The sequence below is a fragment of the Odontesthes bonariensis genome, chromosome 14 (assembly GCF_027942865.1).
Source record: "Odontesthes bonariensis isolate fOdoBon6 chromosome 14, fOdoBon6.hap1, whole genome shotgun sequence".
NCBI classification, from domain to species: Eukaryota; Metazoa; Chordata; class Actinopteri; order Atheriniformes; family Atherinopsidae; genus Odontesthes; species Odontesthes bonariensis.
Genome location: NC_134519.1, coordinates 8,886,123 through 8,899,027, shown reverse-complemented (window position 1 = coordinate 8,899,027; position 12,905 = coordinate 8,886,123). Strand labels below are relative to the sequence as shown.

The window sequence follows — 12,905 nt, the reverse complement described above, 5'->3', positions numbered from 1 at the left end:
GACTTTAAATGGGTTTTGGCACATAAATTGGACCAGTTTTAGAGTGGTCTAACTTGGACCCCTTTGTTTTTTGTAATTTCTGTTGCAACATATTTAATAGACCTGCAACTGCATAGGTTCAACATTTAAATTTCTATTATTCAGATCTCACCCTGGCCTTATGGGGAGACTGAGTTCTACCAGGTTTGGCCGTAAGGTTGTTGAGCTTCCACTGACTGAATATGATGTCTTTTACATCAATAGTTTAGGGTTTAAGGTTTTATTCATTTGAATACTTAATATGTTAAAACTAGGGCTGGGCAACGATTAAAATGTTTAATCTAATTAATGACATGATTTCCCTGATTAATCACGATTAATCGCATTTGTACGCAAAATCCAAAAATGAATTCAAAAGTAGTGTATAGCTTTTAGCATTTAGTTTTATTTTAAATGTGCTGCCATATGAATGAAAGTGCCATAACATTTGTTGTGCAAACACACTTTTAACATCAGCATCTTTCTGTAGTTTTTATGTAGAAGCCTCGCTCCACTGTCTGTTTCCTTGAATGACTTGCTGCTATCAGTTGTGTGTTTTGCCTTTAAGTGATATTTTAGACTGGAACTACTACGCTGAGAAGACGATTCAACTTGGCAGTGTTTACAGATGACTTTGGTTCTGTCGACTCCGCCGTCTGGAAGAACTTTAAAATGAAAATGGCCGAGTAAAAGTTCCGTACCCTTCTCCATGTTTGGTGGATCCGCCGATTACTTTCTTTTCCGGTTCCGCAGCAAACAGCAACAGACTTTTACAAAATAAAAGCCTGTGAGCAACAGACTTTTACAAAATAAAAGCATGTGAGAAACACAAAATAAAAACCCAGTTTGAGTCCCGCATCGTACGGCCCTGTGCTGCATGTCGTTCCCCCTCTCTCTTCCCCCTGCTTCCTGTCTCTTCCTGTCTCTTTCCTATCCATTAAAGGCACAAAAGCCCCCCCAAAAAATAAAAAATAAAACACTTGCATTAATGCGCGATAAAATAGTTATCAGCGTTAAATAATTCACGAGTTAACTCGTCCAGCCCTAGTTAAAACCATACAGTTTGTCTCCATAGAAGGCTGATTTACAAAAACAGAATACACAAGTTACCTGAGTGGGAATGTTGACTTTCTGTCTGGATTTAAATACAAACAGCTGAGGTGGAAATGATGAAGATGAGCTGTCATCTTTCCTGCTGCTATGAGCTGCTGTTAGTGGCCTGTACCAGGAGAGGGAAGCAGAGGCCAGCCTAACATCCCGCCGGGCAGAAGCGTTTCATCATCTTTCATCATGTACGTTTGACTTTGAACAAAAAAAACCTCGACAACACGAGAGAGAGGGAAAAAATTATTCAGGCTTTTATCCCTGAAACTGCTCGAGAGCGAGTTGTTGTTTTTTTTTGTTTTTTTCCTCATCTACCTTTTCTTTTGAGCCTGATTTGGCACATTTGCTGCCTTTTGGTTTAATTGACAAAATGGGCAGTCAGCAGGAGAAATATTCAGATTTCACAGTTGTCTCTGAAGTGAAATGATTAATGCAAATAAGATGTTTGGCCCTGGCTTCTTCGTGGAAGCCATTAGAGAGGATAAAACTGGAAAGACGGTGATGCGTCTGCTTCTCAGGGCAGAGACTGCTCGCTTTGTGCTTTTCCTTTCCAAAAAACAAACGCGCACAGTCGTCCAACTCGCACCGATGTCCTCCGAGGGAGTTCAGAACGTCTACGAATGTAGCGAAAGAGTAATAACTGGATAGGAAGGGTTAGTAGCTGAAATGGGGATGTTCTGAACCTTTTATCATTCATTTAATTTTATAGGATTTGTTTTGGTGTCTGAGCTGGTCAGGCTGGTGTCATGAAATGGTGTCATAACAAGTCTCATCCTGATACCAGACCTGTTTGGTCACTTTTATACCCCATGTGTTGCTGATGGATGACACCTTAAAGGGATAGTTCGCTTCTTTTGACATGAAGCTGCATGACATCTCATATTAGCAATATCATTTATGAACATCTTCTTACCCCCTGCTGCGTCCTGTGAGCAGAGTTCCAGCCTCGTTTTGGTGTTGACGAAGGTAGTCCCGGTTAGTTGGCTGGGGTTTAAAAAATAAAGCGTTTTGCTTCTCAAAACAATATGCGTTCAAAAGAGTAATACATTTGCATCACAAAATCGTTCATTCAGAAAGTCACAATCGCTTGGCGCTATTTTCTCTCCCTTATCACGGTCTGCACTTCGGTCTACACAGCACGCAGTGATACGAAGGGAGAGAAAATGGCGCCAAGCGATTGTGAGGTCTGACTTTTTCTGGAGGAACGATTTTGTGATGCAAATGTATTACTCTTTTGAACGCATATTGTTTTGAGAAGCAAAACGCTTTATTTTTTAAACCCCAGCCAACTAGCCGGACTACCTTCGTCAACACCAAAACTCGGCTGGAACTCGGCTCACAGGACGCAGCAGGGGGTAAGAAAATGTTCATGCACAATATTGTTAATATGGGATGTCATACAGCTTCATGTCAAAAGAGGCGAACTATCCCTTTAACCTGCATTTAAACCCCTGACACTTTGTGTTTTATTTAATTCCATAACGCATGCTGTTGGGCTTCTTCCCTGCTGGATGCAGAGTGCTGTCTCACCTTGCTGTCGGCTGTTTGGGATTATGTTCCAACTTTTTGGTTGTGGGCATTATTTGCATTAAGTGTTTATGATAAATCAAGCGTTAAACGTGTCGAGGCCTGCAATCGTTTGCAAGGATTGTTACAATTAATGTGACTTGTGAACGTTGGACTGTTTCCAGAGGCATGTTTTACTACGCAGCTCAGAAACAAATGTTCTCGTCCTCGACCTGCACATTGGCTGCGTTTTGCCTGCTCTACTTATATTGTTAAAAATTAGGATTCTCATTTGCTCCAACTCTTCCTTTAAACCCTAATTAAAAGGGCCAGCTGCATGGTCTGTGTGATCACAGCATCTTCCTTTTTCTTTGTTCATTCTTGCACCACTGAATCTTATTTAGTGAGCTATTTGCATTTGGAAGTATCAAACTCTAAGCGCCTTTTATCTACATCTCAACTCGCTAACAGCCTCCTGCCCACATATCTGCAGTCGGTTTAGTGAGTGTGAGGCGTAGAGCCTCTCTGAATATCCTGGCAGGGGCTCCGACGTTTATTAACCTGTCGTGTCAGATGCCGTCTGTTCACCCGCCGCTAACGCTTGTTTTCTAAGCCACCATGGCTGCTATTAAAAGCTTAGTTTTATTGCTCTTTGATGGCGAAAGCTGGCCTGACACGCCGAGCAGCTGTTAAAGACATGCTTGTGCCCGATTCCAGGCAGTTGAGGTTGTAATTCATTTTGCAGGGGACTAAAGAAAGTGTCGGGGTGCTGAACTGTTCTGTCAGGAGTTCAGTGGATGTAACCGTCTGCTGGCTTCAGGTTGGAGCTCTTTTTCTATGCAGTCCTGGTCAAGATGGCAGCATAAAAAAAATAAAAAAAAAAAAAGATTCACAAGTTCCACTGTAGGACTATTTCAAATGTTAGTACAATATAAAAAAATGATAAGTTTTAAAAAGGGGAGCGGGGGCAGAGCCATACCAACAAAAAGGGGAGTTAATCTGAGTTCAAAGCAAACGCAGAGTTAAAACAATGGGAAAGATCAGAACGTGTACACACAAAGGTAAAATGTGCACATGCATCGTTTTCTTCAGATGCAAAGCCCTTCATAAGCTTGTGCTTCAGTTATTTTAAATGCACACAAAGCAAACTAAGTACACAAAAGACAGGTGATCTGAAACTGGCTTTTTTGTGTGTCTGTGTTAAATTAGGCCTTTCACTGGAAAAAATGCCCCTCCAAAAATAAGTAAAAAAAACAACAAATGCAAGACGTTTTTTCTTGAAATAAGCAAACAAAATCTGCCAATGGAACTAGTGAAAATCGGCTTGTCGAGATTTCTTGAAATAAGATGTGATATTTGGGACTTTTGAGTTAAAAGTGATCTTGAAATTAGCTTAAAAACTTCTTCAAATGTAAAAAAAAAAGCTTGTTTCATATGAAATCCGACTCAAAACAATTTGTTTTCAAGACTTTTTCATTTAACAAGATATTCCAGATGTATTGTCTTAAAACAAGTCCCTATATCTTGCTGAAATGGTACTTGTTAGGCAATTGTGTCTTATATCAAGTGTAATGAGATACTCGATGAGAAACATATGATATAAGATTTAGATTTTTTTTCCAGTGAATTGTGTTTTAGTACATTCTCTGTACAAATTGCTCTGAAATAACACTTTTGTGCTTTTTTGGGGGAAAGGACATGTTAGATTAAGATCAGATTTTATTGTCATGCATACACACGAAATTTGTCCTCCGCTTTTAACCCATCCAGGTTGGCACCTGTTGACACACTCATGCGCATGGTCACACACTCAGAGACAGATGCCAACCTGGAGCTGTGGGCAGCCATTCACAGCGCCCGGGGAGCATAAGGGTACGGTGCCTTGCTCAATGTTACCTCGGCCGTGACAAGGAGGTGGACTGACGCCCCTCCAGCTGTCAGTTCCACCAATCTTTGAGTGACCAGAGTGGCAATCGATCCGCCAACCTTCCGGTTATGGGACGACCAACTCTAACCACTGAGCCACGGCCGCCCCATGTGAAAGGGGTGCCTCATTTTTCAGCATTATGGAGCTTTATAGGAAATGTTGCCTTTTTTTAAAAAGCCAGTGCATAACTGCTCAGTACACACACAGTCAGAGGGGAACATATTCAAACATGTAGCAGCTGGAGGGACTTCACGGACAAGTTTACACTGGAAAAAATGCCCCTCCAAATACAACAAATACAAGAGTTTTTGCTTGAAATAAGCAAAAAAATCTGCCAATGGAACTAGTGAAAATCGGCTTGTCAAGATTTCTGGAAATAAGATGTGATATTTGGGACTTTTGAGTTAAAGTGATCTTCAAATTAGCTTAAAAACCTCTTTAAAAAGCACTTTGGATCGCCTTGTTGCTGAAAAGTGCTATATAAATAAATTTCACTTCAAATGTAACAAAAAAACTTGTTTCATATGATATGGGACTCAAAACAAATTGTTTTCAAGACTTTTTCATTTAACAAGATATTCCAGATGTATTGTCTTCAAACAAGTCCCTATATCTGGCTGAAATAGTACTTGTTAGGCAGTTGTGTCTTATATAAAGTGTAATGAGATATTTTGACTAGAAATGAGACAAATATACTTGGTAAGATTTAGATTTTATTTATTTTTTTTCCAGTGTAGTTTTTAAAGCTGCTGGCACAACTCTACTTCTTTATTGACCCTCTCTGCTGTCATTGGACTCATCAGTGGACACTTTTTCCACCAGTTTCCGTTGTGTTTTACCTCTGACATCTAGCTGCCTCTGAGGTAAGATGTAAAGATGACATTCTTTGCATCCACAGCCGACAGAAACGATGTTCTCTCTCAAAGCGCTCCATCCTCTGTGATGGACCCACATCTCGGGGCGTCACATCTGGAGTCGCAGTCTGAGTTGCTTGAATCTTTCCGCAGCGTCATCGCTCATCTGCCAAATGCCTCGGTTCATGTTGTGCTTTGCGCACTGCGGGCATATTTCCGGTAACATTTCGTTCCGCTACCCCATCTGGTGTTGGCGCCTGCTCCTTTGTTAGGATGCCAAAAAGCTGTGTTTGGATACATGTTAAGCAACAGACATGAATGCCCAAGTGGCTCATCAAGCTTGTCCTTTTGTACACTTGCTGAAATGAGGGTTTCTTTTTTTTTTTTTTTTTTTCCCTCTCTTCTCGTCACTGCTATTTTTAACTTTCCAAGTGTTGTAAATGCATGTGAATGTCTGGCTGACACTGATGACGACATAGTTTGACAACCAGGTAAGACTAAAATTATCCGTAAGAAACGAGGCAGATGCGAATACAAAGCTGTTGTAATTGATTATTTTTTTTAAATCTAATTTGTTCTTCAATGTAACTCTTTAAAACTAAGTTATAAAAAGGATTCGAGGATGATCTGACGCAGAAATCTGCCTGTGGATTGCTGGGTGGTGGCCATATGGATCTATGTAGCTGTGTAACAAAATCCTCTTTGACACATTAGGCCATGACTCAGCAATTATCAAAACAAGATGGTTTAATATGAGTTAAAAGCAAATAATTTAGTGTTTAGCTGTCAATAAACATTACATCAGTCTTGGTCAGCCAGTGTAATTTTCTTCTGTAGAACATTCAGGTGTTGGAAAGAGAAAATATGCATTTTGCAGTTTGCTTTCCCATCTCTTATGTGGAAATGAGTCACAAAGTCACCTGAAAGTCCATTCATTCCCGTGGGAGTTGTTGTAGCCCCTGTTGTGCAATACTCCACTTTATGATATATATTTTGGTCCTTTTGTTCGCCTCCTGAATTTGCAGAGAAAACTTTTAAATATTTTATATTGCGCTGTTTGCTAAAAGAAGTAGCTAACCAACCACGATCCTTACAGTCAAACTGATCACTGTTTTAAACAATGCAGTGTGCCAGGAAGTCTGCTAAAAGAAGTAGCTAACCAACCACGATCCTTACAGTCAAACTGATCACTGTTTTAAACAATGCAGTGTGCCAGAAAGTCTACTAAAAGAAGTAGCTAACCAACTACGATCCTTACAGTCAAACTGATCACTGTTTTAAACAATGCAGTGTGCCAGGAAGTCTGCTAAAAGAAGTAGCTAACCAACCACGATCCTTACAGTCAAACTGATCACTGTTTTAAACAATGCAGTGTGCCAGAAAGTCTACTAAAAGAAGTAGCTAACCAACTACGATCCTTACAGTCAAACTGATCACTGTTTTAAACAATGCAGTGTGCCAGGAAGTCTGCTAAAAGAAGTAGCTAACCAACTATGATCCTTACAGTCAAACTGATCACTGTTTTAAACAATGCAGTGTGCCAGAAAGTTTGCTAAAAGAAGTAGCTAACCAACTATGATCCTTACAGTCAAACTGATCACTGTTTTAAACAATGCAGTGTGCCAGGAAGTCTGCTAAAAGAAGTAGCTAACCAACCACGATCCTTACAGTCAAACTGATCACTGTTTTAAACACAATGCAGTGTGCCAGAAAGTTTGCTAAAAGAAGTAGCTAACCAACTATGATCCTTACAGTCAAACTGATCACTGTTTTAAACAATGCAGTGTGCCAGGAAGTCTGCTAAAAGAAGTAGCTAACCAACCATGATCCTTACAATCAAACTGATCACTGTTTTAAACACAATGCAGTGTGCCAGAAAGTTTGCTAAAAGAAGTAGCTAACCAACCACGATCCTTACAGTCAAACTGATCACTGTTTTAAACACAATGCAGTATTCCAGGAAGTTTGCAGCATTGTTTTTTTTTAAATGAGACATTTCATTAACATCCACTTCAGTTAAAACAAAGCATTGTGAAAAGAATGAAAAATTAGAATTTTTTTTTTTTTTTTTTTTTTTTTTTTTTAAGCTAATTTTATTTCCGCTTAAGTAGGTTTTTCAAGCAAAGGTACTCCTGCTAAAGCAAGCCGACTTGAAATCCTTCTCCTTTTGTCAGTCTTGTTTACCCTCTTGTGTTCTGGGGATGACGACATATTAACAGCTGGTTTAGAGACTGGGAGATGACTAACTCCCCGGGTACAAACCTGCAACTCCAACAACATGTAGGGAAGGCGTTACACTGTTGCCAGCGGGCTGTGTTGGACAACAATTTCTGATAAGTACAACTTTCCGACATGATTAGACATGTTTATTTTTGGTTGGGCAGCACAGTGGATCTGATGGTGAGCTGTCTTACAGACATGTAAACTCCTTCCATCTCATCTCCCTTTGTCAACAAGTTGTTGCTGTCACTTTCACAGCCTTTCACAGAGACGTGTTTCTGTAAAGAAAATGTGAGCCGTGCCCACTCTTTTTGACCCAAACGCTTCTCATTGATGTCAATTGGAGCTGAAGGTGATTTTAAAAAACCCATAAATACTGCAGAGTTATTTGACATTGGACTGAATGGCAGTTAGATACTTAACTATTCTACTCAGAAGCCAGCTACAGCTGCTGTTATGGCTCTGAACGTTACCAACTGCCAGTTTTTCCCATTTCTTTTTTGCAGTTATTTTTCAAACTAATACTGATATACAAACTTTGTCTGTACTCTGACTCCATTGTGCTAATGGTGTCGCCATTAATTCAGTGTAATTTGCACTCAATTCACACTGTTTCCTCATCTCTTCTGCTAATGAGTGAACAAAGGAGTGTAGAAAACTCCTGCATGCACATCATTTGTACCCCACGTTCCACTGTAGATTCTCACTTTTTTTCTGTATTCCACCACAGTTCAAATTTTTCAATTTGGAAAACGGATTTAGATTTAGTCTGTATGGTCTCGTGTGGTTTTTAAAGCTTCTGTTTCTTTCTGCAGGTTTGACCTGGGAAGATGAAGCCACCCAGCAAGTTCTGTCCAAGGAGTTATCCAAACTGAGGAGGATACCCTACCGGCCACAGCAGAAAGGACCCGTCTACAACCCCAACACCAGGTGACTTGTTTGAATAATGTAACCGCAGCTGGCTCTGCACTGTGTGATTAAAATGTCCCTTTTTTTTGTTCATTCCACTCACCCCACATGGTGAAGACCAAGGTCTTAACATGTACAGGAGACAGACTGGTAAAGAACTTAAAAAGGAAAAAACAAAAGGTGCTTTTTGAGGACTTCGATGAATACCAGAATCCAAAAGGTAGAGTGAGATGGACCAGTGAACAGAGCAAAGGGGAAGGTACGGTGAGGATCCTGCCATAAACCAAAGAAGCTGGGGGGTATATACAGTGAAAGTAATGAATGAACACAGGTGTGAAGCAGACGGAGAGCAAAACTCAACCGACTACTGAAAGGAAAATGTTTTGAAAAAGTTTTAACAGGTGAAAAGATTTAATTTTTGTTTACATGTTGGACAGACATAGGAAGAAAAAAACAGACTTTCTATACTGAAAACATAGATAGATAGATAGATAGATAGATAGATAGATAGATACTTTATTGATCCCGAAGGAAATTCAAGCATCCAGTAGCAAGACATAATAAAGCAATAAAAATGTTGGAGTTTTTAAAAAAAATCCAGCATAACAAAAAAATTTAAAATCCCTAAAAATCAATGTTGTTTCTAATTATTGACATATCCCAGACCATAATTATCCCTACTCAATAATTCCAATTTGCATTCCATATTTTGAAAATACTGGCACCTTAAAGGCTTAAAATTTGGGCTAAATCAGGGGTCTTCAACGTTTTTCAGGCCAGGGACCCCCAAACTGATGGAGGGTTGGAGCAGTGACCCCCCCCTACTATTTATATGGCATACAATTGTGTTTTATATTTAACGGGGCCTAGTGCCGTGCATAAACATAGCTACTCTGTTATTGTACATTCAATACTAAGCTATTCAAATAATACACAGGTTAATATATTCATGTTTTTATTTGAAACATGTGCAAGGTACAAGGTGGCCGTGCCACTACCATTTATAAACAAACATCTTGCATACAACACTGAGCTATTCAAATAATCCACAGATTTTAACTTTAAACATGCATGTAGATGGGACAATGAATCCTCAAACCATCTGTGGATGGCACACGTTTGCACACGATTTGTGAGAAAAAACTGTTTGGGAAAAAAAAAAAAGATGTTAAAAATCGTCTAATCAACCAAAGATTTTGCGAACCCCCCCCCCCCCCTGCAGTACCTCCGCGGACCCCCTGTTGAAGACCTGTGGGCTAAATAGTTCAAATTGGAAGCTAAAGGGTTACTTTTTTTGATAATAATTGAATACTTGGTAGAAATAATCAGAACTGAAGTGGAATAAAAGATTTATGAAAAAAGTGTAAAAAAATATTAATACATGATGTTTTTAGGTCGTTTTTAAAAGGGGACAAAAATGTTCCTTTTTCAGAAATGAAGGAGTTTTTTTTTCTACACAGTGAAAAATTGCATTGTATATGATGTGTGTTTGAAATTCGAAAAAATTGTCAAAAATGCACAACTGGACCAAATATGAGTATCACTATTTCCAGTGTGAAATTAGAGGAGAAAGTACACCCCAAGTGGACAGAAATGTCCCCTATCAGGGATTAGGGTTAAAAACAACTTAAGAATTTAAAAAACAGTTTAAAAATATAAAGTGACCAGTGAAATTCAGAAGTGCCATCACTGAGAGCCACCCCATCGTCCACCAACTGTCAGAAAGATTTTTGATGATGCCAGTGAAATGGAGTCCAACTCAGACTATATAGCTGTGCTGCAGCTCTGTGCTGTGGAGTCCTTCCAGAAGTGTAATTTGTAAATATGGTGAAGAATGTTTGGCTAATTTGATCATTCAGAGCAACTGCTGTCGATTTGCACATTGTTCCATTTAAACAAGTTTCTATAAAACGCGTGGTTGTGTCTCCTCTCCTGCAGGCCGGCGGCTGAAGCCATGGACCCAGAAGACCAGAGGGTGAAGCCAGTGGAGGTGGAGCTCAACAGGAATCTGCAGACGTACCTTCAGCGTTTGGGCTTCCTTCCTAAGACGTCGGCAGCTTCCAGTTTGAGCAAACCTGGCAAGGTGAGAGGGTCTGGGGGCAGTGCTCTTACCAGCCATTTCCACTTGGGACAGTCTACATCAGTGTTACTCACTATTTTTTTCACAAGAGCCACATTGGCAGAGCAAAATCAAGGGAAGAGCCACTTTTACGACAACATACTAAAGTCCCCTTTTCCAAATATGCATTTCTACATATAAAACATCCCACAAAAAAAAGTAAACGACACAGCCAATACATTTTCAGTTAAGACCATATTTAGCTTACTACTGGGATGAGTGGAAGCTGGCATGCATGTCCTTGACTTTCTTCATGTTGTATTTGTAGTTTGTTGTTGTAATCATAGTGAGACATTCAGGATGAGCATGGTTTTTGTGCTGGTTTTTGCCCTTTTTTTTTTTTATTAAAAACCGATCCATTGTGCCTGCATCTCGCTCTGGCTAAAGGAGCTAGCGTGCTCTGCGGTCAAGTGTGACGGTGGTTTAAGCGGGCTGCGTTGCCAGGTTTAACAGTGTGCCCCCTTTAGGAAACACCATTAAGCCTTAATTAATACTTAATAAAGATACTTAATACTACAAAAACCCAAACTTAATAAAAATACTTAATACTGTGCTGTATTCGCTGTATGTTATTTGAAAAAATTTATTGTTTTTGTTAGCATATTGTTATAAGCTACTATGCGAGTATGAGGCACCAATTAAAGCTTGAGGAGCCGCACAATGAGTATCTCTGATCTAGAGCCACCCCTACTTTCTTTATATGGCAGGAAAACAAGAAACCGGTGCAGTGATTTATTAAAATGTAGTATATAAAAGCAAAAACGGAGCTTGTACAGGCTCCTCTGGCTGCTCTGTACAGGCTGCTCTGAGCTGCTTTATCCTCCAGCACAGCCTGAACCCTCTCAGACGAGCTTTCTGTCCTTTCTTTAAGGAGTCTTCAGGAATAGTTCTCCAGGCTTCTTGAAGGACATCCCAAAGCTCTTCTTTGGATGTGGGCTGCCTTTTGTTCCGTTCTCTGCCAACATGATCCCACACTGCTTCAGTAATGTTGAGCTCCGGGCTCTGGGGAGGATTCATCCCTCCATCAGACCTGTTGCCGCTGATTTTCAGCCCACTTCTTGTGTCCTTTGGCCCAGCTCAGCCTTTTCTCCCTGTTTCCCTTCCTTAAGAACGGCTTCTTGGGGCGGTCGGTGGCGTAGTGGGTAGAGCAGCCGCCCCATGTACAGAGGCTACAGTCCTCACTGCAGCTGTCCCGCACCGGATGGCCCTTTGCTGCATGTCTTCCCCCTCTCTCTGCCCCCTGCTTCCTGTCTCTCTCCAACTGTCCTGTCCATTAAAGGCATAAAAAGACCCCAAAAAAACAAAAACGGCTTCTTGACAGCCACCCTTCCATGGAGCCCATTTCTTCTTTTTTTTTTTTCTTTTTTTTTTTGTAAATATGTTTTATTGATTTTTACCCCACAAGAATACAGCACATGTACATGTTATATCCATTTACAGTCATTTCCAAAACCTGGGTACAATTTTCATCAGTTACATTGGCCAATTGAGTTCATCCTATCCTTCTTACCCCCCCACCCATAGGGCTACAGGTTCCCAAACACACTCAATTTACTTAAGCAACCAAATGAAAACTAGAAGGAAAAAAAAAGACAAAGAAAAAAAAAGGTAAAAAAATACATACAAACCTGAAGTAATAGAAGGGGGAAAGTTCCACCAATGCAAAAGGTCATGTATATGTAAGGAGTCATAATAATCAAGAAAGGGCCTCCATAGCTTGAGAAATGATTGGGAAGATCCTTTAAGTGTGAACTTCATCCTTTTCTCACTGGGTCAAAGATATCATGTACTTCTTAAAGTTAGAAAAAATGGAGGTGTGTGTTGCTTCCATTTGAAAAGAATCCTGGAGCCCATTTCTGATGAGGCTTGGGCCATCAGCAGATGGATCAGCTGAAGGTCCAGATACATATCTCAGCTCCTGTGTCAGGTCTTTGCTGGAGTTTTTCCTCTTTCTTAAGGACATCCCTTTCAGATCTTGTTCATCTGCTGTAGATAGTTTTCATTTATTTATTTCCTTTTTTGGCCCGTCACTCCTCTCTTGTGGCCATAATGAGTGAAATGAGACCGACCGTAAGTTCTCTCCTGCAGTAAATGACTCGAGCACCGACTCCGCGCTTGTTCTGCAGTGGCCCCCTGGGGCTTTGTACTCAGAACTGTGTGGATCCTGCAGGCGTTGCCCGGGGACTCGTGGTCCCTTTTCCATCAAGGTTTACTCGTTTAGTAGAAGAGAAGAACATTAGCATTCAAG

The 12,905-nt window shown here is 40.3% G+C and overlaps 1 protein-coding gene across 1 annotated transcript in view; it reads left to right on the top strand.

Annotated features, from left to right (window-relative positions):
- LOC142398666 (receptor-type tyrosine-protein phosphatase N2-like) overlaps window positions 1-12,905 on the top strand; it is a 295,961-nt gene that overhangs the window by 42,374 nt on the left and 240,682 nt on the right. The window contains exons 4-5 of the mRNA XM_075482757.1: window positions 8,445-8,559; window positions 10,477-10,621. Coding sequence (XP_075338872.1) covers window positions 8,445-8,559; window positions 10,477-10,621 — 260 coding nt within the window. The remainder of the gene's footprint in view (window positions 1-8,444; window positions 8,560-10,476; window positions 10,622-12,905) is intronic.